Genomic DNA, 25268 nt, shown 5'->3' on the forward strand with positions numbered 1-25268 from the left:
ATTCTGTGGAGGAGCTGCAGAGGTACACTGCTCAGGAGAAAGCTTTTGATGAGAGGAAAACTATTAGCTTTGCACCAACTAATCTGGCCTTAGAAGAATAGTGAGAGAAAACAAAACATTAAAAGTCTTGTTTGCCACCTGCCTGTCTTTCCAGGTTGAATTAGTATTTAACATGAAGAAATATCCTTTTCCAAAACACTGTTCTTCTCATACATATAAATGTTGCATTTAAAATAACACTAGCAGATTCAGAAATCTGTGGTCAATCTTTTCTCCCTTCAAATTGTATTCAGAGCTCTTGTCAAGGCCCCCCTCAGCCCCACCTCATGCTGGTCAGTTGAAATGTGAGAAATGCCGACGCAGCAGCTGGGTGCTGAATGAACCAGCTGTCAGGTTCACACAGACAGCACTCCCTGCTGCACAGCCTCGGCCTTCAGGACTCACTCAGCTCTCCACATGTCCAAAGTGAACAGCGGTTCTGCTGGCTGTCGGGCCGTGGTGATGGCTGGAAAGTACCTGACCGGCCCAGGCCGATGTTCCACGCTGATCACGGGGACGTCTGGCCAGCAGCGGGGGCGGATGCGTGCTCCTCAGTGCCGCACGGTGAGCTCCACCGCAGCCCGCATGGGAGGACGAACCGCGGCTGTGGGTCAGCAGGAAACCCCGGGCTATTTCTCCGCTGCTGACCGACACGTCCTGGCGAACCGGAACCTGATTTACCGGGACGTGAAGGCCTTCCTCAGTGAAGTTGGTGGAGATCCCCGGGAGGCTCGGTACTGGCTGACCCAGTTCCAGAGAGCGACCTTGGCTCAGTCCCCTGCTTTTGCTGTGTTAGAGGTAAACTTCTAGTTTTGTTAACAATAAATTGTTCAACTGAAATATTTATATTCTGGATTTTTAAAATCAACTCCGTGATATCAAGAGGCTTCCAAACTGGATATAATTTCAATCAACCTTTTATGACCTGGCTGAGCCGGATCTAGGAGGATGTGTCGCTGGCCTCCAGCGAGCTTTGGTACCCCATCTATGCTAAGCAAGATTCTGTTATACATCCATACAATTATAGATTGATATTTGGTAACAAACTAGGTGTTTGGATGTTGTCTGAAAAAAGTTTTGCAAAGCAAAACTTGTATTTGTGCTTTAAAAGAATGTCCATAAAGTTATTTGTAGACATCTGGACCTTAACAAAATATCAGGACAGTATGTAAGAGCATAGCCCACTCCCCAAAGCTCACCAAAAGGGAGATAAAGAGCGTGAGCTTAACGATTATTGTTTTTACAAATAATGTTTCTGTAGTCAAAGGCCAGGTCAGAGGTGGCGCTTTGATGTCATCCTTTTCAAATTATTGAATATTAGTTGTCTACACAAAAATTCAACAAATGTATCCACCTGCTATCTTTAGAAACTGATAAAACACTTGCAAAATACACATATCCTTATGTGAAGGCACGTTCAGGAGCAAATAAACGGTCCGCGGTGTGAAGGAGGCGTTACGAGCGATGCAAACGGCACAAAATGGGCAAAGACAGTGAAGAAAAACTGCGATTAGAGCAAAGCAAAATTTTGCTTGGATTGAAATATCTGAACTTTTCTGTCAATTTGTGTCACCTTAAGGTTTCTCCTCTTCCATTTATATAAGCACAGAAATATGTTTTAGGTGTTACATATTTAGACAGTAAAATAAGGCTATATTTCTATTGAGCAATGATGGATTTACCGAAGACACCTGTAGTCCGTGTCCTGGAGGGACAGCAGTTCCCATTCTGGGCCCTAGAAACATGGAAGTGTCATGACCCTTGGGTGTTTGTGTTAATTTTATGTTCCAGGATCCTGCCATCTTTAATTAATGTCCCTCAGTCAGAGGCAGCACTCACCTGTGTTGTAGACAATTTCCGTCGATTCCCAGTTGCATTTAAGTTCCAGGTTTTGATTCCTTCCTAGTCACGTCGTCTGTTTTCCATCCCTGTTCCTGAGTTTGGTGTGTTTCAGTTTTATTAATATTATTGTTTCCAGTATGCGCTTGCCTATGCCTTGCAGCCGATTTGGTCGTTCACCTCAAACCATGGCAGGAAGTGCTGCTGGAAGCAACCGTCATCCGTGCAGCTACAGGTGGTGGTACTTGCTGATCCGGGTGCGTCTCTGGTGGATCCAGGAGTGCCAATGCCATTTTTCAGCTTTCCACATTACATACAGTACTGTGACTGCAACATAGAAACAAACAAGACATGTGCGCACCGCACCCACACACACACATACCTAAGGCCAGTTCAGAGACCAAATAACCTAACAGTCAAGATTTTCAGTTGTGGGGGGAAGCTGGAGTACCTGGAAAGAGCCCATAGTTTTGGACTTCTTTTGGACGTTCTTGCTCTAGGGCAACATTGCTAAAAACTGTGGCAAAGTGCAGCCCCTTTAAAACATTCGTTTATTGCAAAAGAAAGACGGAAAATGTGTGGGCTCCAAAATGGTAAAAATCTGTGTTTACCATAATTTTTTAAATCAAATGTAGAAAACCCAAATAAATTGCAGCTCAGTAAAGAAATGACTGTAGCGTGTATTTAGTTTCCCTACCACCTTGAGAAATACTTGCAGTGGCATAAATGGTTAAAATATGGAAAAGTATATACCAATAAGCTTCTCTGTTGTTTTAAAGCATAAAGCAAACTTTTCTGACACAGAAAGATCTTTGGAGCCCTGCCTCTGTAAAACAGTTTGTTCACCAAACAACTCAAACAATGTAGAAGCAGCACAGCATGGTGGGACGTGCAATTGTCATGACAAATAAAGATTACTTTTTCTTCTACATCTTTTTTTAAGTTATAATTTACATAAATCATTATATTACAACATTATCAATTACCTCTGCTTTATATTTGCTTGAAATATTTCTTCAAAACAAAATAGATTCTAAAGAAGTCAAGGGTCTTAAACATATTCTATGCTGGTAAAGTAGAAGTTGGCCAGTCCTTTGAAAGAATGTGTGAGTAAAAGTTTTACTCAATTCTATCGGCCAATTGTGGAAAATCTGTGGGTAAAAATTCTTGGACTGTTTGATTTGTGGTGTGTGCTTTTATTGGTCTGGCATTTATCTTTCTCACATCTGTACTCCAGATTGTACAGAACGACTCAGAAACTCACTCTTAAGGACTCCTGTTGTCTAAAGCAAACTTGATATCCTATAGTTTAGAGGATGTTTGCATTTATTTCTTTAACATCCCCAATTTGATGTCATTCAGGATCTTGTTCTCTGATTGTTGTCTCATAGTTGCCTGTATTCCACCATCACCATCACAGAAGCATCTTGGGCAAGAACTGTCTGTTTAAAACGCATGTTGGCTTTACAGCATACCATTATATGAAATAATCAAAGCATCAAATTAGACTTTTATATTTTTCCTTTAGGATTTTTTTTTTATAATCAAGTCCTTTTAGAAAATGTCTCTGCCATAATAAAATTCAACCATTGGCTGTGCTCTCCTAACACTTCCCAACAAGTTCACTGGCAATTGAACTATAGGTCAGGTATTACAACACAACACTAAACTCTATTCCCACACAGATTTGGCTCTATTCTCCTTTTGGCCAGTAGTGTTTTAGTGACTTTCTGACTGAAATCTTTATTTTCCATGGAGAGCATGGCAGGTGCATTCAGCTTCTCTTGGGTCATGGCACTTCTGTGAAAAGTTGTTACTTTTTTCAAGGTTGTAAAGCACCACTCAGCTTCTGCTGTGGTCAAGGCTGTGGTCATGATGATCTTTAAAAGAGTGACAATTTGTAAAAAGACCTCTTCTAGATTGTACAACTGGAATCGGTCCACAGCACTTTAACAGGATCTCTTTTTTTCTCGAGATGTGAGTTCTGCCTCCAGCTAGCTTCCATTTAGCATTGGGTAGGCCTTCAACGTGCTGTACAGGTTATCTTCAGGAAATCACCTGTGATTTTCCTCCACCCTGTCCTCCTGCATAAAAGGCAGCACCGATAAGATGGTCTATGAAGGAGAAGCACATCCTGGTGTGTCCTAGAATGATGTTGCAGGGATACAGAGAAAATAATACAAAAATATATAGAGAAGAAATATAAATTTATCTAACTTTATTGACAATTTTATGATCTGTCCTGCATGACTTTTAAAATAAATATCTTGCTATTTTGATTACGGCAATTGTAATGTGATTTATAATATGATTTTGAAGAATTTCCATTGTGGGGACTAGGTGATAGGCTAGTATGTCTCTGCAATATGACAATAATTTAAAATGGTATTTCAAAACAAATTTCTGCTCTAACAAATATATTAACCTCCAATGAAACATGGACAACGACAGAGTTTTACAACAGAAACTCACCTCATCTGCAGTACTTTGACGATACTCTGAACAGAGGATCTGGTGCCTCTATGCTAGCAAAGTCTCCCTGTGTTGTTTTCCTTGGGCGAGGACCCATGGGAAGGATAAACAGAAGTTCTAATAATAATCAGAAAGGGGAAAGCAATAATGACAAAAAAATAGTGATGATCATATTCCTAACACGAATACCGTATTTTTCGGACTATAAGTCGCTCCGGAATATAAGTCACATCAGTCAAAAATACGTCATAAAAAGGAAAAAAAAACATATATAAGTTGCACATTTATTGAGAAATTTATTTCACAAAATCCAAGACTCAAAATTGATGTTTAATCTGGTAAGCCACTTTATTCAATTACATAGCTGCATCCACAACTGGCTGAATAACATGGAAGTAGAGGTTGAATGGGGTAAAATAGCATAACAAGCCAGCAACTCCAACCGGGAATGTTCTTGCCAGCGCATTTCAGTGTAACGGCTCGTTATATTTCCCTTGGTTACAAGAAAGACTACTTAGGCTGTTATGAAATATTGCTGGTCTTTGAAAACTTGGAAAGGAACTACACGAGGAAACCAAAAAAACTGGACACGACTGAAAACTAAAGAGGACCCCTCACTCCTTTTATAGTGTAGCTGTAACATAGCAGGGGGGCAAGCTACAAGTGGGATGCTTGCAAAGCCAGAATCTGCTTGTCATACTTGGTTTATTTTATATAGAACAAAAAGCTGTGTGAATGTTTAGTATTCTGCCTAAAATCTAATGACTTGAAAAACTTGCATTACATAAATACATAAGTGTTTCAAATAAATTATAAGTGTAACAACTAATTTGTCATATCATTTTATTAGCATTAGGATTTTATTAACAGACCCATTGCTGCGTTTGAAAAGTTAAAACCTGACTAGTATAACATACCGATATTTGTTGTTGTAGAAAAGTGAGACTTTAAGCTGCTGTCATTCACTCCTGCTATATTTTGCACAACTTCTGTATAGCTAAGAAATATGCTGTTAACACAGTTGTTATCGTGACAAAAATGCTGGTCAGAACTTGATCGGAAATTCCAGTATCTGTTTGAATGCTGCCAAAGTTTTAGTTTATTGAAAAACAGCTTTTGTCACCTGTGATCTTTTGTCACTGTGTCACATCACTGGTGCTCTGTAAGCTGCCAGCTTGTTAGGTTCCCAAGTTGTCAGATAACACCCTGTTAGTCATATTTGGAAAGGCTATATTTGCTGTTTGCTGTGATTTACAGCTCTCGTAATACAGAGCTGAAGGCTGTGTTGTTAAACATTAAGTAACCAAATCATATGCAAAAAAAATAAAACTTGGAGTTCCCCTTTGTTCACTACCTTGTAAATTCTAAAATGCTTTTTGTGTCTCTTCGAGGTGGATAGCTCAGCATTCCAAAGCAGAGAGATGGTACAGAGCCTGGCCTTCGGCCTGTCTTTCCTGCAGCGGATGGACATGAAGCCTGTTGTGGTGATGGGCTGGTTTGACGACCAGGAGTCAGGGCCCGTAGAAGCAGTCACTGGGTCTCGGTGCACCAGAGGGTTGGTGGAGCGGTGCCAGCAGCTGACTGAAGCTCTACAGCAACACTCAGCAACTGTCCTGCCATTCTTCTCTGCAGAGTCCTTTCTACAGCTGCATGAGGCGCCACAAGGAAGCAGGTTGAGACTTAAGCTGCTCTCTTAGCAAAACAAAAGAGGACTCACTGAAGGTTATAGGAATTTGTGACTTCTACAAGTGACCGCATAGAATGCTTTGCATGGTTTAACAGAAATAATGCAATGATCTTTCAAGATGTTCCATTTTTTCTCAAAAGTCACAGTTGCTCTTCCTCTCTTGAGTTAAATTTCTTTGCTGTTTGGAATAAGTCCAACCAGGTGCGACCGGAAGTACATTTGCTTTGACTGATCAGTACACAACTATCTGGATCCTTTACTATACTGTCATGTAATCTGGACATATCGCTCTCTGGTTAATTCAAGTTAATCTCTCACACTACAACTGCCACCGCTGGTTCGCCTTCCAGCACCTCTGTAAGCCTCACCGCTCCTCCAACGGAGCACTTTTCCGGTTTATAACTCGTCAACTTCTAAATCAAGTTTTTCTGTTTCTGGTTAGTTTGAAGAGTTAAAGCCCCAGTGTGTACGATTTTCAGACTGGCGTACCATCTAGCGATGCACTAAATGAATTACAAACGACCTCGCCGTTAAAGCTAAAATCTGAACCAGAAGGTTCCCCAGGTCCCTTTTTGAATAACTGCATATGTGCAAGACCATCTTACCTTGCTCTTCCACTCTTCAGGGGAATCTAGTGAAAGAAATCTCCCAAATCCACTCTAGTCTTATTCCTTTCTACTGAGGCCTTCCTCTTCTTCTCATAAACTTGTACCTGATTTGCTTCTTGTGACTCTCAGCCATATTGAAAGAATACGGTGAGAGCAGCAGAGCTACAATGACCGGCTAACACCGAAGCTAACCGGATACATAACACTAGAAGTGCGCATGCGCAGCCAGCAAGCAGAAGCTAGCAAGTGGAAGCCAACAAGGAACATGTATGCACACTGGTGTTACGTGAGCGCATCAGAATGTGGGACAACCAATAGATAAGGTGATACCCCTGGAACTTGAGGGACAAAGAGAGCAGGAACAAAACTATGAGAAATCCCTGCTCTGCTCTCTCAGTGACTGATCAGTTTTTACAGGCCTGCAGCTCCCACAGAGATTGATTTTTTTAACCTCCTTTTTCTGAATACATAATGTATTGACTACTTTCAGGAAGGAAGGACGATTTTACCCAGTGTAATAAAAAGTGTTTCTGAACATGATTACCAACTATAGCTTTAAGTGCATAATAACTATTACAGAAGCCGTGGAGTATCATAAATATGACAATGTCAACATGTCCGCCATGTATTTGGTACCAAGCTACTCCTAATAGCTAATAGCTATGGTATCGTGTGAAATGGTTTTTGGCACTGTCACCAAGTCCACTTGTTTGTTTTCAAAAGTCACTTTGAAAATTTGGGCTCTAACAAAGTGACTATAAACACGAGTAAAGAGAGCAGGTTGCACTACAGACAGGGAACGGCCTCTCCCTGTTGTATGCACACATACTACAGGGAGAGGGACACGAACAAACAAGTCGTCTCTACCGGGAGGACAGAGTAGCTGCTGGACTACACTGCCCTGTTTCTAACATAACGGCAAAAATAAACTTCTCTGTTATATAAAATTGACTTACCTGCTGTCCAGCAGAAAGCCTGCAGCCTTTGCATCACTTTAACTCAATTCAATTCAACTCAATTCAATTTTATTTAATTGAAATAAATTAAATTCATGAAACATGTCATCTCAAGGCACTTTACAAAGTCAAGGTTAGAGTCCGCGCTCCCTCGTGAATAGTCTCGACCTGGTAATAACAGCTACGTCGATGTAGACGTAGCTGGGATTCCGGTTATTACTTCTTTTTCTTTTGTTGTGACCTTCTCTTCCCTCTCGCTGGGCAAAGAGTGTGGATGGTCCTCCAGTTCAACAAAAAAACGGCAAATAGAATAATCTTCCATTGTCATCTTTGTTTGTTTATGCTCCTCCTCTGCCGACATCATGTCCTCATATAGAAGACAGCTGGGAAAACGCGTATGGCTGACAAGTTTGGACCCTTTTGGCTTCTCAAATCAAAAATAGCGACATAACATGTCTCCTCCGAGTGGGTGCACCGGCACCTATGTATTTATAAACTACTAAGTTATGCAAATTCTTTCATTTTTTATGTGATGTTTTTGGACTTTGACAGAATATGTCTTTATAAAATTAATATGTCCTTTATTTTTGCTAATTAAAAGCCAAATTAGTTACACACTGTCGCTTTAAAGAGTGTTTGTAAATATTTCTTCACCTGCATGAATCAGCCAACATACTTTGACTTGTATCCATACCCCATCAGTGTTTTCACATTTCACTTGAGTGCCTTGATCGATATCAGGCATATTTGCACTAAATTAGCAGCATACTCCTCTTTTGTGAAAACAATGTATTATATTATAATTATAATATTTACCAATTTCTTATGTCAATATATTTATTTTTAAAATGTCTGTACAATGAGAGCAGTGGAAGAGCAGTCAAATTACTTGTTCAGTTCTGACTGATTCTGTTTTGGTGAACTGGAAACAAGGGTTTTTATGACTTTTTTGACCAATTTACTGTATTCTTTGGTCTTTATGATGCTGTTTGTTTACTAATGTTCTTTAACAAACCTTCAGAGAGCAGCTGAATTTACTCTAATATTAAATCAGACACAGGTGGAGCCTATTCGCAAATTGATAGGTATCGAAGTGAAATATCAGTTACACTTTTCAGATAGTTTTTTTGTAAAAAAAACCAAACAAAAAAAACAACATATTTATTTGTCCTGCCACTTCACACTGTTGCATAAAATCCCAATAGGATACGTAGAAGTTTGTAGTTGTTAGGTGAGAAAATCTGACAATATTTAAGGGCTATGAAACACTTTAGCTAGAAATTTAATATAAATTTCAACATTTCCAATCTTTGACGTGTTCTTCGCAGAGATCCAACCCAATTTTCTTTCCTTATCTTTTTTTCACTTCAGTGCTCCGCACTCCATTTCTGTGGACATCAGCCTCCTCCAGTGGAGTCTTGACTGTGGGACCATCCCGCTGGTTTGTCCCGTGGGGAGGGACGGACGAGGATGCTCGATGGTGCTAGACCCAACGGAGGTTACGGCGGCCATTTCCCGAGCCCTGCAGCCCCTCAAAGTCATGTTTCTTAACAACTCAGGAGGCCTGCGGAGCGAGAAACACAAGGCACAGAATGAGTCCTCATGCATGCGCTTACAAATGTGAATTGCACTCCTCATGCACAACTCATCTGTACCACTCACTTCATTTTTGAGTTACAGGTACTGGACACGGTGTCGTTGCCCACCGACCTGCCCGCTCTGTCTGGAGCTGAGTGGCTGAGCCCAGTAGAGCGTCGCAGGCTGACCACCATCGCCAGACTCCTAAATCAGTTATCCACAGAGTCTTCTGCTGTGATCACCTCTGCTGACACATTACTGACTGAGCTTTTCAGCCACAGGGGTGAGGCCTGTGACTGACTCACAGAAACGCGCTCGCAGATACACTGCTGTGAAAACGTTTCAATCAAGTAGTCACTTAAAAAGTCTTTTTGTATTTACTCACATTATCTTTCTCTGTTATTCAATTATTTCGATGATATGAAAAATGCAAGAAAGCACAAACTGAAGTAGTCTGTAAGGGAGCTTTCCCAGCTCTGTGTGCAGTATAGAGAGCGTTGTGTTTGTAGGACCGGTCTTTTTGACCACTAAAATATCATTTTGAGGGTAAGTGAACTAATAATTTGCAACTTGTTTTCTACCTTGCTTTTCATGTCAGGTTCTGGTACACTTTTCAAAAATGGCGACCCTATACACAGGTCAGTAAATATCACACGAGCCCACGTAATCTGATCTGTACACCATAACCCAAAATTAACCCCTCTCCTGGGGATTGGCTTACTGTGTCAGACACAACTTTAAACGCATGAAAAAAAAAAAACTCATACAAGCTGCTTGTACACACAGACACACACAGTGTTTCTGTTGCTTTGAGTGTGCAGGTACAGCTCTCTGGATTCAATCGATGTGGAGCGTCTGCTGGCTCTCATCAACAAGTCCTTTGATAAAACTCTGAAGCAAGATTACATCGACTCGCTGAAGGGACGGATGCACTGCATTTACCTCTCTGAAGGGTGTGTTCAAACAGTCCAAGAAATAAAATGTATAAAGTAAAGCACTTAATAAAAGTTGCCTTGCATGAGTACTCGTACTACTTAAACTTTTCCACACTTTCTGTTACAACCACAGAATTTAGTGTGGTATATGATGTTAATGTCCTTTGCAAAGTATTGCATAATTGTGACTTGGAAGGAACATGACATTTCTCACAAGTAGAAAAGTGTTGCATTCCTTTTGTTCAGGTCTGCTGTCAGTATTTTGTAGGAGCACCTTTAGCTGGAGTTACATGAGATTTGTATCTATCAGCAGCTACAAACTAACCCTGCGTCTGTAGGGGCTGTGATCATCAGTGGGGTTTTTACAAAGGCTTCTCAATGGGACAACTCCCATCAACTTTCTTTCCACAATAGCAATCTTCTTGTCCCAGCTCTGTGAATGCTTAATTCAAAGAGTGCACAATTAGTAGTTGTCATGTCAACATATTCTGCCATCTGACCTGCGGCTCTCTGCAAATCCTCCAGATGTTAGCAAGGGCCTCTTTGCTGCTTCTCTGATCAACACTCTGTTTTCCTGGCCACTCGGTTTGGGGGGGTCATGTCTTGGTATGGTTGCAGTTGTGACATACTCTTTCCACAGAGCTTCCATCACGGAGCTGTGAGATGTTTAGAGCTTGGGATATTGTTTTATAACCTAATCCTCCATTAAACTTTTCCACAACTTGACTTGTCCGCTGTGTTTCTAGGTCTTTGTGATGCTTTTTGAATATTTTTATATCGATATCTAAAAAAAACGTTAGGAACCCTCACAGAACATCGGGATTTACACTGAGATCAAAGTACACAAGGCCTACTCTATTTACTTATTAGGCGGTTTCTGAAGCCTCAGGGTTTTATTTTGGCATATCATAGTTAAGGAAATTCACATTGCACTTTTCACATAGGACAATGTGTCAATTTTCCTTCCTTTTCACAACAATGCTCTACGTTGTTTTGGTCTGTCTCAGAAAGTCCCAGTAAAATCTACTCAGGTTTGTGGCTGCAACGTGACAAAATGTTACAAGTGGTGTAAATGCCACTGCAGGGCACTATATCTGTATCTGATCAGTACCAGTATGTACTCTTTAAATGTGTGCTAGCGAATGCCAAATACTTAGCATGAATGTGCTCCCCCAGCTACAGTGCCGCAGCCATCATCACGATGGAGCCAGTGAACGGTGGGACCCCCTACCTGGACAAGTTCGTGGTGAGCAGCAGTAAGCAGGGGCAGGGCACCAGTCACATCCTCTGGGAGTGTATTCGACAGGACCTCGGCAAACTGTTCTGGAGGTCAAAAGCCACCAACAGGATCAACCCATGGTTAGTCCCAAACAAACAGGGATATTATTTATAAAATGTACTGGCTATTTAGTTGAAATTATCCAAATGAATACATATTTTACTATGGCTTTGACTGCAATTGAACTGTGACTTCAGTGGGAACTGTTAGTGCTCTTAATCAGCTCAAATATACAGTAAATAACAGAGATCCCTTAAAGCAGTCACTGCTAATCATGAAGCTCACATCCCCATAAAGGAGCCCAATAGATTAAGGTTATTTTTTTCTAAAATGTATTGGCACAGAGGTTCTGGATTTAGTTCTGCTTTCTTATAAAAGGCTAACAAGTGGGTGCCTGCAAGAAAACAGAAATGTCAGCAGTTTGCTGGTCCGCAGGATTTTAGCATTTGGCAACAAAATGCCGTGAAGGAAAAACATGTGATAATCTTAGAGAACCAATTTCTTAAGGTAATTCCTGAACAAAATGCTATTATACAGAGAGAGAGAGAGAGAGAGAGATCATTCACTTGTAAAAGAACATTTTACTCGTTACCCTACCAGCAAGCACTCAGTGCTGTCCCTAAAAGTCTAAAAAGTTCCTTCTCAGACTCTGCAGGCCTCAGTTAGCTTGTTAGATATCCATTATGAAAAAGCCTTGTCTTCTCTAGATAGATAATCAAATTGGGTTTTCATGGTGAATTCCACGGTACTAAGCACTACCTAACCTGGCCAGCCAGATTGATAACGTGTAGCACTCTTCGTTCTGCACATTATCAATCTAGGACTGCTTCCATCGAATGCGTTTGGGGAAAGAATGTTACCTTTAGCAGAACTCTCCGAGCTGATTGGGCGGAGCAACACCTACTGCCCGCCTACCAAAGGTTGATTTTAGCCAATCACGGTATCAAATCAAAACATAAGCAGCAGGTGTCATCAGAAACCACAAAAAGGTAAGCTGGTCCTTTTGTCACACTGGTATTTCCCGCCTTAAATTACAATACTTCAACGTGATTGGCCCAAAACGGTTTTGGTTCGGGCACAAACGGTTGAAGCCGGATGAATGAGATGAATTTGTGAATGCACAAATACAGCAAGAATTCATCTTTCAGGCAAAGTTAAGCACTACCAGCTAGGGCTGGACGATACTTCAATAACGATATATATCAATCGATTGACATATATCAAACCTAAAAAGTTCAATAGAACAGTTTTCCTCCCTTTTGCATTCTAGCCTATCATGTAGGTTAATATTACAGTCATTACATCCTCCCAACCAATCACAAACGCAGACCCAGGAACGCTCCGCCCCAAAGCTCCACCCCCGAGTTCAGAGACCACGCGTTCGTTTTAATTTTTTAAATACTTGCTGTTTTGGTAAAAAGAAAAAGTTCAATAAAGGATTCAGTTTGAATTCAGTGTTTGTGAATTCTCCAAAAATAGGTCGCTAAGCAACAGCATAAAAAGTTATGAATTTGTTGATAATTATCAAAATCGATCAATATGATTTCTATTATATTGATATGCATTTTTTATTTATATATTGCCCAGCCCTACTACCAGCCTGTGCTGGAAAAAGACTTTTCAAGCTCACCTTTCAAAAGTTGTTCCTAAGGAGCTCACTTCTTCTAGAATCAATGAGGTGTTTAAAATCAAATCAAAAGAAGCACAAAGGTGTCAAAAGCTATTTGAAAGGAAACTATTCAAACAATATTTCAATACAAGAGGAGCAAGAGGAAGTACAGAAGCTGTGTTAAGATCCTAAAAAGGGATATGGTCAGCTATTCTTTCAGTCTACCGTTTAACTTAAGCAGATATGGAGATAGTCCTGTGTGATGTGTTGGTCAATCTTCTGGCCCCACACCCCTTGGAGATAGACTAGATAGATAGTGAAATAGATTCTACTTGGTATTATACTTTTTTTTTAAATAAAATGACCTGTATTCCTCATCTACCTGTGATATACAGCACTTCTACGTTTTGAGCTTCGAGGTTAACCCGAAAGATTTTACTGTTTCTGTAAATCAGAGAGCGACATATCTCTATAACTTGTTTTTTTTTTTCTTGCTGTGAACATTTTATTGTTGCAATGGTTCAACAATAAAATCCAGCAGGTAGAAAAAAGTGTATTTATTTGTGTAACTCCTCTGTTATTATCAAAAAGAGATCTTTAATTGGAATTAACAGGTCAGAGCTTCACAAAAATGATGATAAGAAATGGGATGCAGAATCTGTGATCGGTACATCCTTAGTTTGGACATATTGCACAGCCTCAGTGAAATTAGGAACAGTGAAGAGTGGTTCAAATGTCTTCACAATGTTGTAAAAAAGATAATTAAGTATTACGTTAGCCAATAGCTACAGCTTATTTTCTTTTTATCTAAAAGGTTCCACAAGTTGTTTAGTTTTTGATTGTTATGTTAAGTTATGTCATCGGTTCCGACATAATAATCTGCTTGGCTATAAAGGAAACATCAGATCACTGCCTCCAATTGCTTTTATCTTCATCTGTCCAGGTACTTTAAGCACTGTGATGGCAGTTTTGTAAATGGAGTGTGGACCGTCTTCTGGTTTGGGCTGACAGACATCAGAGATTCCTATGCACTGGTGGAGCATGCCAGGAGCCTCCCTGACTCATTCCAAAGCTCAAGTCTCACCTTGACCCCGCAGCCTCCCCTGCCAACCCCTGCTGCTGCTGGCTCCTGAACCCTGGCTTCCCATTTGTGGCAATTCAGCTTTGGAGACCTGCTGCCTCTCTTGATCTACAAAATTGAAAACTCTATTCTGTTTTTGGGAAGTTTTGTATTTGGACTTTTCTAAAACAAAAGTACACTTGCTGCAAAAAAATCTTAAGCATTTTAAATGTGCACCTAGTGGCAAACTATTCAAATATATTCCTATCTGGCTTTCTCCTGAAGTAAGGTTGGGAACAGATTCAAGGGTATCACCACAGGAAAGATAGATTTAAATAAAAACACTAAAAGTTTAGTTTTCCAAACTCCCCTACTACTTTGCATTGCAGGTTCCAAAACTGAAAAATAAAACATCTCACAATATCTTAAAGCACTTCACATGTGTCATTAAAGGACTTTTTTGCACATGGAGAAGGTCTGTTTATTTCTCAAAAGGAATTCTACACTTCACTCATCCATCCATCCATCATCCATCCATCCATCTATCCATCCATCCAGCCATCCATCCATCATCCGTGTTATGCTTATGTCCAGGAGAATAAAAACAGTCACTGATCAGAACAACAGTCAAATACCACTGATTTTCAAATTTCAAGCACATTTAAGATTTATATGATGTTTGTAAGTGGAAAATAAATGACCAATGTTATACAGTCAGAATTGGCCATACATCTACTGACATGAAATAAGAGTTGTCTTTATTTGGCCATGATTGTGTGAACAATCAAAGAGTTTGAGTTTGGTTACAGCACTCACAACGTATTTGTTATACACTATTATGTAGGCTTTTTTTATGTAAAAAAAGAAACAGGGGGTGTTGTAAGTAATGAAAGTGCAGTATACGTGTATTGTTTTAATAGCAGTGTTGCTGACTAATCAGGCTGTCCATTGTGTTTGTCAGAGAGACTGCCTGTGGGAAGAAACTATCTCTGTAGTAGCTGGTTTTTTGCAAACAGCGCTCTGTAGTGCTGAGCTGACGGTAAAAGTCTGAACAGCTTATGTGCACGATTTGTGGAGTCTGTAGAGATGCTGGCAGCCTTCTTCCTCTACCCAAAACCTTAGTTACAGTATGGGGGCACCATTAAAAAAAACACAGTAATGGTGCATTGCATTCGTGTTCAACATTTTGAGCTCACCGTTGAGAAAATAAGCGGGAACTCTCCTTGAATTCAGCATTCCTACTTGGAAAGTCTGGGGTTTCACACGACCCCTTACCCCAAAATCCAATATGGCTGCCTTGTGTCTATAACACAGCAGTGGTAAACTGTTGTAATTTGTACTTTAGGTTTCTTTCTTAGCAAAACATCTTAATCTAAATTCTGACTCCTGAGGCCATTGGAACACATATTATAAATCACACAATGGTGTAGGATAGTTGTCAGTAGATGATTGTGTTACATGATGATAATTAATTTAGACAGTTAATGAAGCAGCAGACATTCTTACAGAAGAATGTATCCACAATTCACTGGCTTTGAAAACAAACGAAGCCAGCTTTTAGACAACGACACATGTGACTGGCGTTTTTTATCCAAGAAAATAAAATAAATTGCTATTCAAAAAGTAACAAATAGACTTAAGAGGCCAGGATATATTTGTCACGAAGACAAATGCTTTAAAATGACAGCAGGAGAATGGTCTTCAAGCCACAGACATATATACGTAGACCCGTCATGGGGCGCAGGTTCGCACGTCAACGTCACCGCCATATTGTATGTGGCAGAAAAAAGTTGAGTTCTGTTACTGTGAACGTGGATCAGAGAAGATGCCTCATTCCTGTGCTGCAATAAATACACACACACACACACACACTATATATATATATATATATATATATATATATATATATATATATATATATATATATATATATATATATATATATATATATACACACACAATATATATATATATATATATATATATATATATATATATATATATATATATATATATATATATTGTGTGTGTATGTGTTATGAATATAAGGATCGATTTGGTAAATCTAAACATTGGGGTCTTCATTATTTCATAAAAAACCGTGTCACATGTGAACCTTTAGGAACAGACTTTTTGGGTGAGTATTAAAGAGGTAAAATTAATAATATGAGGAAAAAAAGTCCTAGGTCAATAAAGTAAAAATAAACAAACAAACACAAAAGTGATAATGTTATGATAAAAACATCATATTATGAGAATTAAGGGGGAACATTTCCAGAATAATCTCAGTTTGCAGAATTATTTCACTCCTGGAGTAATAGGGCCAGGTTAGATTATTTTAAATATTTTTATTCTTTGGAGAATAAATTCAGGAGAATGAAGCTAAAGGGATACAATAATAATAATTAAAAAAAATACTACGAATACTACTAAAAAAAAAAAAAAATACTACGAATACAAAGTATATTCAGAGATTAAAGTCCCTCTGATACTGTTTAAGTGACTGAGTAACTGCAGATTTGCCACATTTAAGATGGCGGACGCTCTGACGCATCGCAGCATAGGCAGAACCCGCCCAATGACGCGTCTACTCTTATATTATGTCTATGCTTCAAGCTGTATGGGATGGACAGTTAAACAAAAAGCAACAGAGTTAGAATTAGTTGATTTAATTTTCAGTCCGACAGTACCAATGCCAGCAGTTCCACCTTGGATAGTACCTGAAGCAAAAGTAGATTTGAAATTATTAAAAAAGAAAAACAAAGATAGGGAGTTTATTTTGAATTCAGATACAATACAGAAATATATTAACAGTTATTATAGTTTCATTCAGATATACACAGATGCATCAAAAAGTTTAGTTAATAAGATAGGAGTATCAGTTATTGTTCCAGAGTTTAAAATTACAATAGGAAAGAGGATCAGTGATAACATATCAGTATACACAGGAGAAATGGTAGCAATTCTGTTGGCAGTACAATGGGTAGAGGAAATAAGACCAATGAGAGTAATAATTTGTTCAGATTCATCTTCATCATTAATCAGTTTACAGAGAAGTCATTCAGATAGTAGACCAGATATTTTAATAGAAATCCAGCAAACATTGTTCAGAATTCAAATGATGGGAATTACAGTTATATTTTTGTGGGTACCAGCACATATGGGAATAAAAGGAAATGAAAAGGCAGATAAGGTTGCAAAGGAGGCTACAATTAGAGAAAACATTGATATCTCAATTAAAGTTAGTAAGATGGAAGTAAAGAGCATTATTAAACAGAAGATGAAGGAAAGGTGGCAAAAGCAATGGGAGGAAGAGAGGAAAGGACGGTGGCTGTACATGATTCAGAGGAGAGTGGGAGAAATGAGTTGTGCAGGGAGGAGCAGAAGGGAAGAAACAATCATATCAAGACTTAGATTTGGGCACACTGGATTAAATGGAACATTATTCAAAATAGGGAAGCATAACACTGGAAGATGTGAGTATTGTGGGGAACAAGAAACAGTTGAGCATATTATGATATACTGTAAGAAATATGAAGAAGAAAGAAGGGAAATGGTTAAAAATTTAAAAAGGAAAAGAATAAAATTTGATTTAATAGAAATGCTTAGAAGTAATTCAAGAGATGAGTGTTATGGGATTATGTTTCATTATCTTAGACTAAGTAATTTAATTGATAGGATTTAATTTTTATTTTATTTATTTATTTTTTTTTTTTTTGGGTGTTTGTTTTATTTTGGTAGGTTGGTTTAATTTATTTTAGGTAGTATAAGTCATTCTGATCCACACTCCAAACCAGTTGGTGGCGGTAATGCACCGTTTCGTTGCGTGCCAACCGCCAGAAAAAACCATAAAGAAGAAGAAGAAGAAGCTGTATGGCATAGATATCAATCTATGCTGTATGGGAGCAAAGAGAGGCTGTGCTGGGCGGCTGCGGCCAGAAGATGGCGGTAATGCAACCAAAATGAACTCAGAAGTAAAGGAAGAAGACAGGAGCTGTGTTTTTTTCCGGTCGGTCCATGGTCATAACAAGCCATGGCGGAGGAAGGGTCGCGCGGAGCGACCAAAGCAGCCCCAACAGCAGCTGAGGTGCAGCTTCAGCGCCGCAGGCAGGAATTGGAATACCTAAAAAAGAACGCAGCGCGGATCCGGAGCCGGAACCTGCTCACCGGCCTGGGGATCGGAGCCGTCGTTGTCGGCATCTGTATCCTTCACCGTGTCCCTTACCCTCCCTGAGGGCGGCGTCACCTCAGCTCGATCTACGCTTCCTGACGGAAGGAGCAACCTTACCTGAACTAAAAGTCTAAACTAACCATTTCATCTGACAGAGAGATAACGACATAATAATAGTAATTCAACCTTTCAAATTAAACTTGGATCGTGTATGTAGGGTAAACAAGACAGCTGCTGCGTTTTGAAAGCTGACGTCCAGTGATTATTTAAATTGGTTGAATTTACGTTGAAAACTGAAACGTTTTAACCGAAGATCACACACTGAGTATACTTATTTAATCTTTTCAGATTTTGTCATGAAACTTTAATGACAAAGTAAGGTCGTTTTCTTCTGCCGAATAATTCTTACAGTGGAATATGATAATTTTATCAGAACATTCTGCATTGGAACAAAAAGATGTCTGTCACACAAACTGTTCAATAAAACACAAGACAACTACTAGACACATTCCACAGGTTCACCTGCATCATCCTTTGTCTTCTACCTATTAAGTTAATTTGTAGAAACAACCTCTACATTTGATTTGATAAGCGTAGATAGACGATCCACACACACACTTCACAATCAGATACGTAATCCAATTAGATTCTCTTTAACCAGCTCTCACTCAGTCAGCTACACCATCCTGTCGGTCAAACAGGAGAGGATCGTGGAGGAGCTGGATGAAGAAGCGAGGATTCACATCATCAGAGGACCACGGACTGGGGCCAACTCCTGATCATGAACTTACATGGACTTAGCACTCTGTGTGGGGTTTTTGGCTAACAGAAACATCCAAACATGCATACATTGATTTCGTTTTTTTTTTTTTTTTACACCTTTTTATTTTTGGAAATGCATAAAGTCTGCTGATAAATATTTAGTTGTTATTTGATCAGATCTCTATAGTTCACATGTTAAAAATCAGCATGTTGCACATGTGTACATTCTAAATTAATATCAGATTTTTAATAACTCCTAACTTAATAACTTGTAGATGCATATACATCCTAATTGATAAAAATAAAAAAGTTGTAAAGTCTGTTTGTTTTCTGTAAATCTTACATTCCCTGAATCTGTTCTCAACTTTACCAGGAACAGGCCAGTAATGTCCACATTGGAAATTTAGAGCTGTAGTTCCTCTGCAGACTTTAGTCTGTAACCACAAAGAAGCTTTGGCTATTTAAATGCAGGAACATTTAGGAAAATATGGCAGAAATCCAGACTTAAGGTGAAGGCTGCATGAGGACAGCTTAGGAAAAGAAAAGAAAATATATGCAATCAGTCCATCAGAAAAAGTTGGAGTTTGTGTTTTGTTTTACAAGTCCAAATTGAGGAAATCAACAATCTAGAGAAGGAATCTATGAGCTGTCACACATAAAACCTTAGACTCCATGGAACCATAATATGGAAATTAGTAAAGAAGAGCAAATCCTGGTGTTTGGTTTTGCAGCAAGACTTTATAAATATATTTTGCAAAACAAAGTTATGCAACTATAGCCCGGGATTTAAAACCCCATGATTTGTACAACCCCGGTAAGCAAAAGGTTGGCTGGTGGCTTCCTTGCCTGCTTCGATGTGTCTTCCTTATGTGGGTCTAGGAAAGTGAGGCGTGGGGGGCATCTAGTGTTGGTATATACAAATTGTAGGCTGCAGTCAAAATACAGGAAAATGAGTGTCAAGACGTGGCACTTAAATTTGGCTAACAAAAGAACGTCCTGGCAAATGAGGGGCTGTTGGCAACCCTAGGTGTAACAGACGCGGAGGAGAGAATAGACTGACCTTAAGAGCTTTATAAAGGCCTGTTTACACTACACTTTTTAACCGAGCCGAGACCAGTCTGAGCTTGGATCAGTTAACCAAGCCGAGACGACCGTTTACACACCACACTATCCCGGTTCCTTGGTTGCTCCTCGCCTCCTAGTGGCGATCTGCGGTACTACCGCTCTCTGGGATTGAAGGCGGAAGCAGCAAAACAAAACGGCGGCGGCCATAACATTCAGGATGTTATGCTTGATATTGTGATATTTCGGTGTTTGCGGAGAGTCAGGGGAAGAAGGCAACCTTTGGTGAATTTATTTGAGAGAGTCGGCTTTTGGGACGTGGATGAGACAAACGAACATCTAATAAGGATTTACAGACGCAGGAAAGAACGACAGACACTGAGGTTCATTGTGCTGCTAAGCAGAATAATCACTGGAAACTGTGTGGCGCGGTAAGGAAGCTAGTATTATTATGAATGTCTGAAATTTGTCTGAATGGAGTGTGAATCGGGACGTGCAGCCAGACACGCCGGAAAAACCCGCGGACAGTCAGCTGACTGTAAGGGCATGACGCGGTCTGCTCATGCGCTCTTTATCAGAAAACCGGGCCAGAAAAAAAAAACAGGCCGAGACCTGCTCAGGAACTGGTCTGCAGTTAGCGCGGTCCAGTTCAGTCTGCTGACCGTTTACACACAAGAGTTATCTCGGTTACTGAGCTCTGACTGGTCTCGGCTCGGTTAAAAAAGTGTAGTGTAGACGGGCCTTCTGCATTACTTGTGGCTTTAATATGAACAATGTCCCAAAAGAAGTTCACAAGGTGCAGTTCCTTGAGGTGTTAAGCTTCCAAAACATGGCGCTCTTCTATTCAAACAAAGAAGACAGAAGATAATCTGTCCTGTTGCACAACATGCCAGTGTCTTTACTGTGAGGTCGGAAGTCTTCCAAACAAATTTTGAACTTTGGGAGACATGTTGTGCTGCTCAAGCTGCATGAAGATTTTTTGGAACACTTCAAATGTGAAGCGCAGAGCCTTTGGATAAGCCAGGTTAAGGGAATATATCAAACCCAGAAGCAGGGCACATGCTGAGGCAACTGAAGTCAGGTCATGCAACACCTCCACTCCCTCAATGATGATGTCAATGTCTTCTCGGGGTTCTTTCAATCCCTCTCCCTCCTGCCGAATCACAAACACTGCCATGGTGAGTTGTTTGAGTTCCATCTGAGCATCATCTCCGCTGCTGCCCTGTAGTGAGTTAAACAATATGTTAAAACTTGAACACTGTAACTAATCTCTCACTACAGAATTTGGAAAATAAAAGCCTTGTAAATGCAAGCACCAAGTATAAGATGTACAGCTTGTGAATTGAAGAGTGGTTTACGGCATTTGAAATATCCTTGATAAATTTTCCAAGTTCGAACTTGCATTACAAATTGAGTAACTCAAAGGGTGATTTTTAATGTTTTTGAAAAGATAATGCATGTATATAGCTTTATATATGTTCCATCATATTACAGGCTTTAGCTTAAAAACCAAATTCTTAGATTTTATATGAAAGCAGAATACTGATCCAGCCAATGGTCATCTTAGGGTGGAACTCAATACAAAAGGCATATTTGTGTTGCTTGTCAGATATTTTGGAGCTGGTATCAAAATACCATGACTGTAAAACATATTCTTATTAACTTGTTTGGCATATTGGTAAACAAGAAATGAAGTTGATGTGCTCTGCTGAACAGCAAAGCACACCATTTCTGGATTTAAGCAGGACACAGACATGTTAAATTTACATTTCTGACACCAAATCTGCCCCACTTTTTTAAACAGATGTTCACATTTAGAAAAGCCAGTCCATAAATCATTTAAGAAGGTAAAAACAACTGACACTGAATTTGTCCATTTCCTTGAATGGGATGAGATGCAACTTTAAACATTTAAAAACTTACACAGTATTCCTTAATAAGGTCTTTTGCATCATCTCCAAGAAAGGTGATGAGCCCTTTCAGAACAAATTCCCTTCGAATCCCAATGTCTTCAACCTGGAGAAAAGTTATCGTTATCAATATTTCATAACTGAAGATATTCACGATATAACTAATATATTTGGGCTGTTCACAACAGCAAAAGCCTATCAGATGCCATAATGTACAGCCCACATGTCCACTGGGTTTTAATGCTGCACTTCAAAATTATAAATTTTCCACCTCTGCCAAATTTTATCCTTCACATCTCAATTTGTGAAACTAGACTCTATTGTTAAGGTTAAGGCTTTTTCTTAGCACAATCTACCAGAGCTAGTGAATATCATTTTCCATTAAAGAGATCTCTTACAGCATAGACTTTATACAAGTCTAACATTTAAAAACGTTAGAATTTAAAAGCAACAGAAGATCAAAAAATTGGCTAAATTGCACCGGTTTCTGGCAAGTTGGATAGAAAGGTGTATTTTATTGAATTCATGAATAAACCACAATACAGACTTACTATAACAACTAAATGCAGCAGAAATACATGGCAGGCAAACTTTCTTTTCTTCAAATGATAACAGCTTTGCACAGAAAGTGTATCAAGTATTATAATTAAAACAAAGTCTGAAGGTAACTAATCACTTTAAGTTCTTTGTTTTAAATGGAAAAAAAGTAAATGGCCATAGCTTAGTTCACTCAGTGTCCCTATTGATGATATCCATACCTCATCATAAGTTCTCATGATGGCAGCCATTTTTGCATGTGTTGCTCCTCCTTTGGCCTGGAAGACTTTAATCAGCTGACTTGAGTGCCTGTCCAACTGGGCCAAGAAAGTCTGCTCAAGGGGAAGAGCCATGAGCCTCTGGAACTCCGCATTAATCTGTGAAACACAAAATAAAACTTACTATGTTCAAAAAGATTACTTTAAGAAAATACTCAATGATTCCCACAGTCTAAGTTCAAAACCCTTGACATTTAATTTCAATGTGCATTTCTACCTCTTTCTGTTGGAACAGAGCAGGCCATCAATCTATGAAATCCTCTATACCAGGTTCTTCATTCACCACCTCCTGACGCCTGTAGGCAAAAGTACGAGCCATTTTGTCCGCAATGACCCGGTCATTGTTCCTCCTTTTGATTGTTGTCAAGAGTTCAATTCTCTCTTTTTCCATGCTTTCTTGTGTTTCTCCCAATGGAAAGGATGGATAAAAGTTGGCTTCAGCTCGTCTTGGCTTCTTTATTTTTGCAGCGGAAAAAACAGAAATACTAGCTTTGGATTTAAGTGAGTTTACAGACAACTCTGGACATCCTTGTGATTTGAGTAGAGTCCTGTAGTTTCCCATTTTGTACTTCAGCCTTTGCTTCCAACCGTAGCAACCATTGAATGAACCAGGCTTTTTTAAACACGGATGTTTTTAACCAAGGCTTCTGCAACTACACGGAAATGTGCATCCTCTAGGTTGGCTCTGTATTGGTAGATCTCTTCTATTAATCTATTTAGGATGTCAGTCTTCATTTGGGACGTGACTGTCAACATTTTGTTGTTTACTTGATACTCAGAATTCCCCTTCTCTAGCTGATGTTCAGTGTCATATGAAAATACGGGAATGGGAAAGTTGGCTGGCCATTGTTGTGTTTGCGATGACAAGGATTCAGGAGAGGAGAGGATTATAGTGTCATTTGAGGATAAAGAACCGCTGTCGTCAGAGTGAACTGTAGAAGAAGATGGAGCTGTTTCAATGACATCAACAAAAGTTTGAAGGGGTTTTTCTTGAATCACCTTGACTGTTCCCAAGTCCTCAAGGTCAAAAGTTGAGGTGAGGTTGAAGAAGTCATTCACAAAGTCTTTGTCCATATATTGCAATCTGACATTGGTCTTTAAACCAAAGGTATCCTTCACCTTTCTGAGAAGCTCATCCAAAGAGTCTGGGATGCCATTTGGAAGAGTCAGTTTTTCAGTGTTGCTCTCTCCTAGAATCACCTTCAGTCTTGCAGGTTTTAAATTGCTATGACAATATGAGAAAAGGGCACATACAGAGTTAAGCAATGCTGGGGTCCGTTCTTTGTACGTCGCTAACTCAGTTAGCTGGATTTGAATGTTGACGATTTGGCATGATCTTGGATCATTTGGTTCTTCGAAACTCATCCTGCACTTGTTGTCATAGCAACATGTGCGCAAGCTTGAACCTGCTCGCGAGCAGGCTTATTTCATGTAAACAAGATTAAATCGCAGCTTTATAAGCGGAGGAGATAGGGAAGTCTGTCCAGCCAGTGCACTTGGACCACCTAGTGGCAGAGGACGGAACAGAATTGTGGAACACCATTTTTTAATGTTTAATAAAAGATGAAACAAATAATGCTTAATTCCTGTCATTTTTTTAAACAATTCTTTATAAAGAAAAGACAGCAAGTCATCTTTTGCCTGCATTAAGAGATAGTTATGCAAAGTCAGCAATACTACTGTCAAATGGTGTATTAGAACTTACTCTGAACGTCCTTTTGAAGCAACTCGATCTCTAGAGTAATGTTTCTCTTTTTCAAGTTGTGGAGTTCAATTTCTCTACTTAATTTGTGTTTTTTTTTCAGGTCAAAAATTAATTTTTTGTTGAAGAAGCCGTTTATATAGGGAATGGATGGCACTATGTGTCATTTTGTGAAAAAAAAAACGTGTGAAACATACCTCATGCAACAAAAGTAAAAATAACCCGTTTTTTCCCCCCAGCCTTCTTATTGGTGCCTGTTATAAACAGACAAACACATCATTCAACAGTGGCTTTTAAAAAAGAGGAAGAAGTTGCTTTTTAAAATACAGTATAATAATTAAAGGCTACCATTTTGTAGAATATTCTTGTACTTCACTTTTTTCCCCATGTTCTAGTGGCTCCTGTGGAGGCTCTGATATAAAAGAACAAAGTAAATATGAAATTATTAAAATGCAAAAATTCATACTGTAGAAAGTGATAGAAACATCTACCATGGACAGTATTTACGCATTTAATTTGTCTATTTTTTGCCAGCCCTCTCTCCTGGCTTTAGCAGATTTTGTGGTGTTACCTGTCGTTTTAATTAATGACTCAAATTCGGCATAACCTCCATTAAAAGCTCGTGTTCTGCCTGTGAGAAAAACTGTGGGCGTTCTTTGGCCATGCTGAACAGCCGATAGCAGCGCTGCTGATCATTGTTTCTACTATCGATACATTTCCCCATTTAAACAAACGCATGAACGCGCAGTTGTCTCAGATAACTCAATCCAGCCATACTAATCGT

The 25268-nt window shown here is 39.4% G+C and overlaps 2 protein-coding genes and 1 long non-coding RNA gene across 4 annotated transcripts; 2 read left to right on the forward strand and 1 right to left on the reverse strand.

Moving 5' to 3' along the window:
• The first annotated feature begins 371 nt into the window (after positions 1-371).
• Positions 372-14533, forward strand: nags (N-acetylglutamate synthase). Of its 2 annotated transcripts, none has more exons than XM_036148532.1 (8): positions 372-837; positions 5742-6022; positions 8973-9186; positions 9282-9462; positions 9778-9817; positions 10001-10132; positions 11297-11473; positions 13946-14533. In XM_036148532.1, exons 1-8 carry the CDS (start codon positions 457-459, stop codon positions 14133-14135), a joined length of 1596 nt encoding a protein of 531 aa, XP_036004425.1. In that variant the 5' UTR covers positions 372-456; the 3' UTR covers positions 14136-14533. The 2 variants fall into 2 exon arrangements, with proteins under 2 accessions (XP_036004425.1, XP_012738353.2); XM_012882899.3 differs by having other exon boundaries at positions 374-837; positions 11291-11473.
• Positions 14534-18029: 3496 nt separating this feature from the next.
• Positions 18030-19312, forward strand: LOC105940381 (cytochrome c oxidase assembly factor 3 homolog, mitochondrial). Its single transcript, XM_012882897.3, has 2 exons — positions 18030-18264; positions 18906-19312. Exons 1-2 carry the CDS (start codon positions 18096-18098, stop codon positions 19010-19012), a joined length of 276 nt encoding a protein of 91 aa, XP_012738351.2. The 5' UTR covers positions 18030-18095; the 3' UTR covers positions 19013-19312.
• Positions 19313-21200: 1888 nt separating this feature from the next.
• On the reverse strand, positions 21201-23993 carry LOC118566428. The gene is made up of 4 exons (XR_004933001.1): positions 23000-23993; positions 22726-22881; positions 21981-22073; positions 21201-21279 (listed from the first exon to the last, which is right to left on the reverse strand). It is a non-coding gene; the product is annotated as an uncharacterized LOC118566428 (long non-coding RNA).
• Between the last annotated feature and the right edge of the window lie 1275 nt (positions 23994-25268).

The sequence above is a fragment of the Fundulus heteroclitus genome, chromosome 16, assembly GCF_011125445.2.
Source record: "Fundulus heteroclitus isolate FHET01 chromosome 16, MU-UCD_Fhet_4.1, whole genome shotgun sequence".
NCBI lineage: Eukaryota > Metazoa > Chordata > Actinopteri > Cyprinodontiformes > Fundulidae > Fundulus > Fundulus heteroclitus.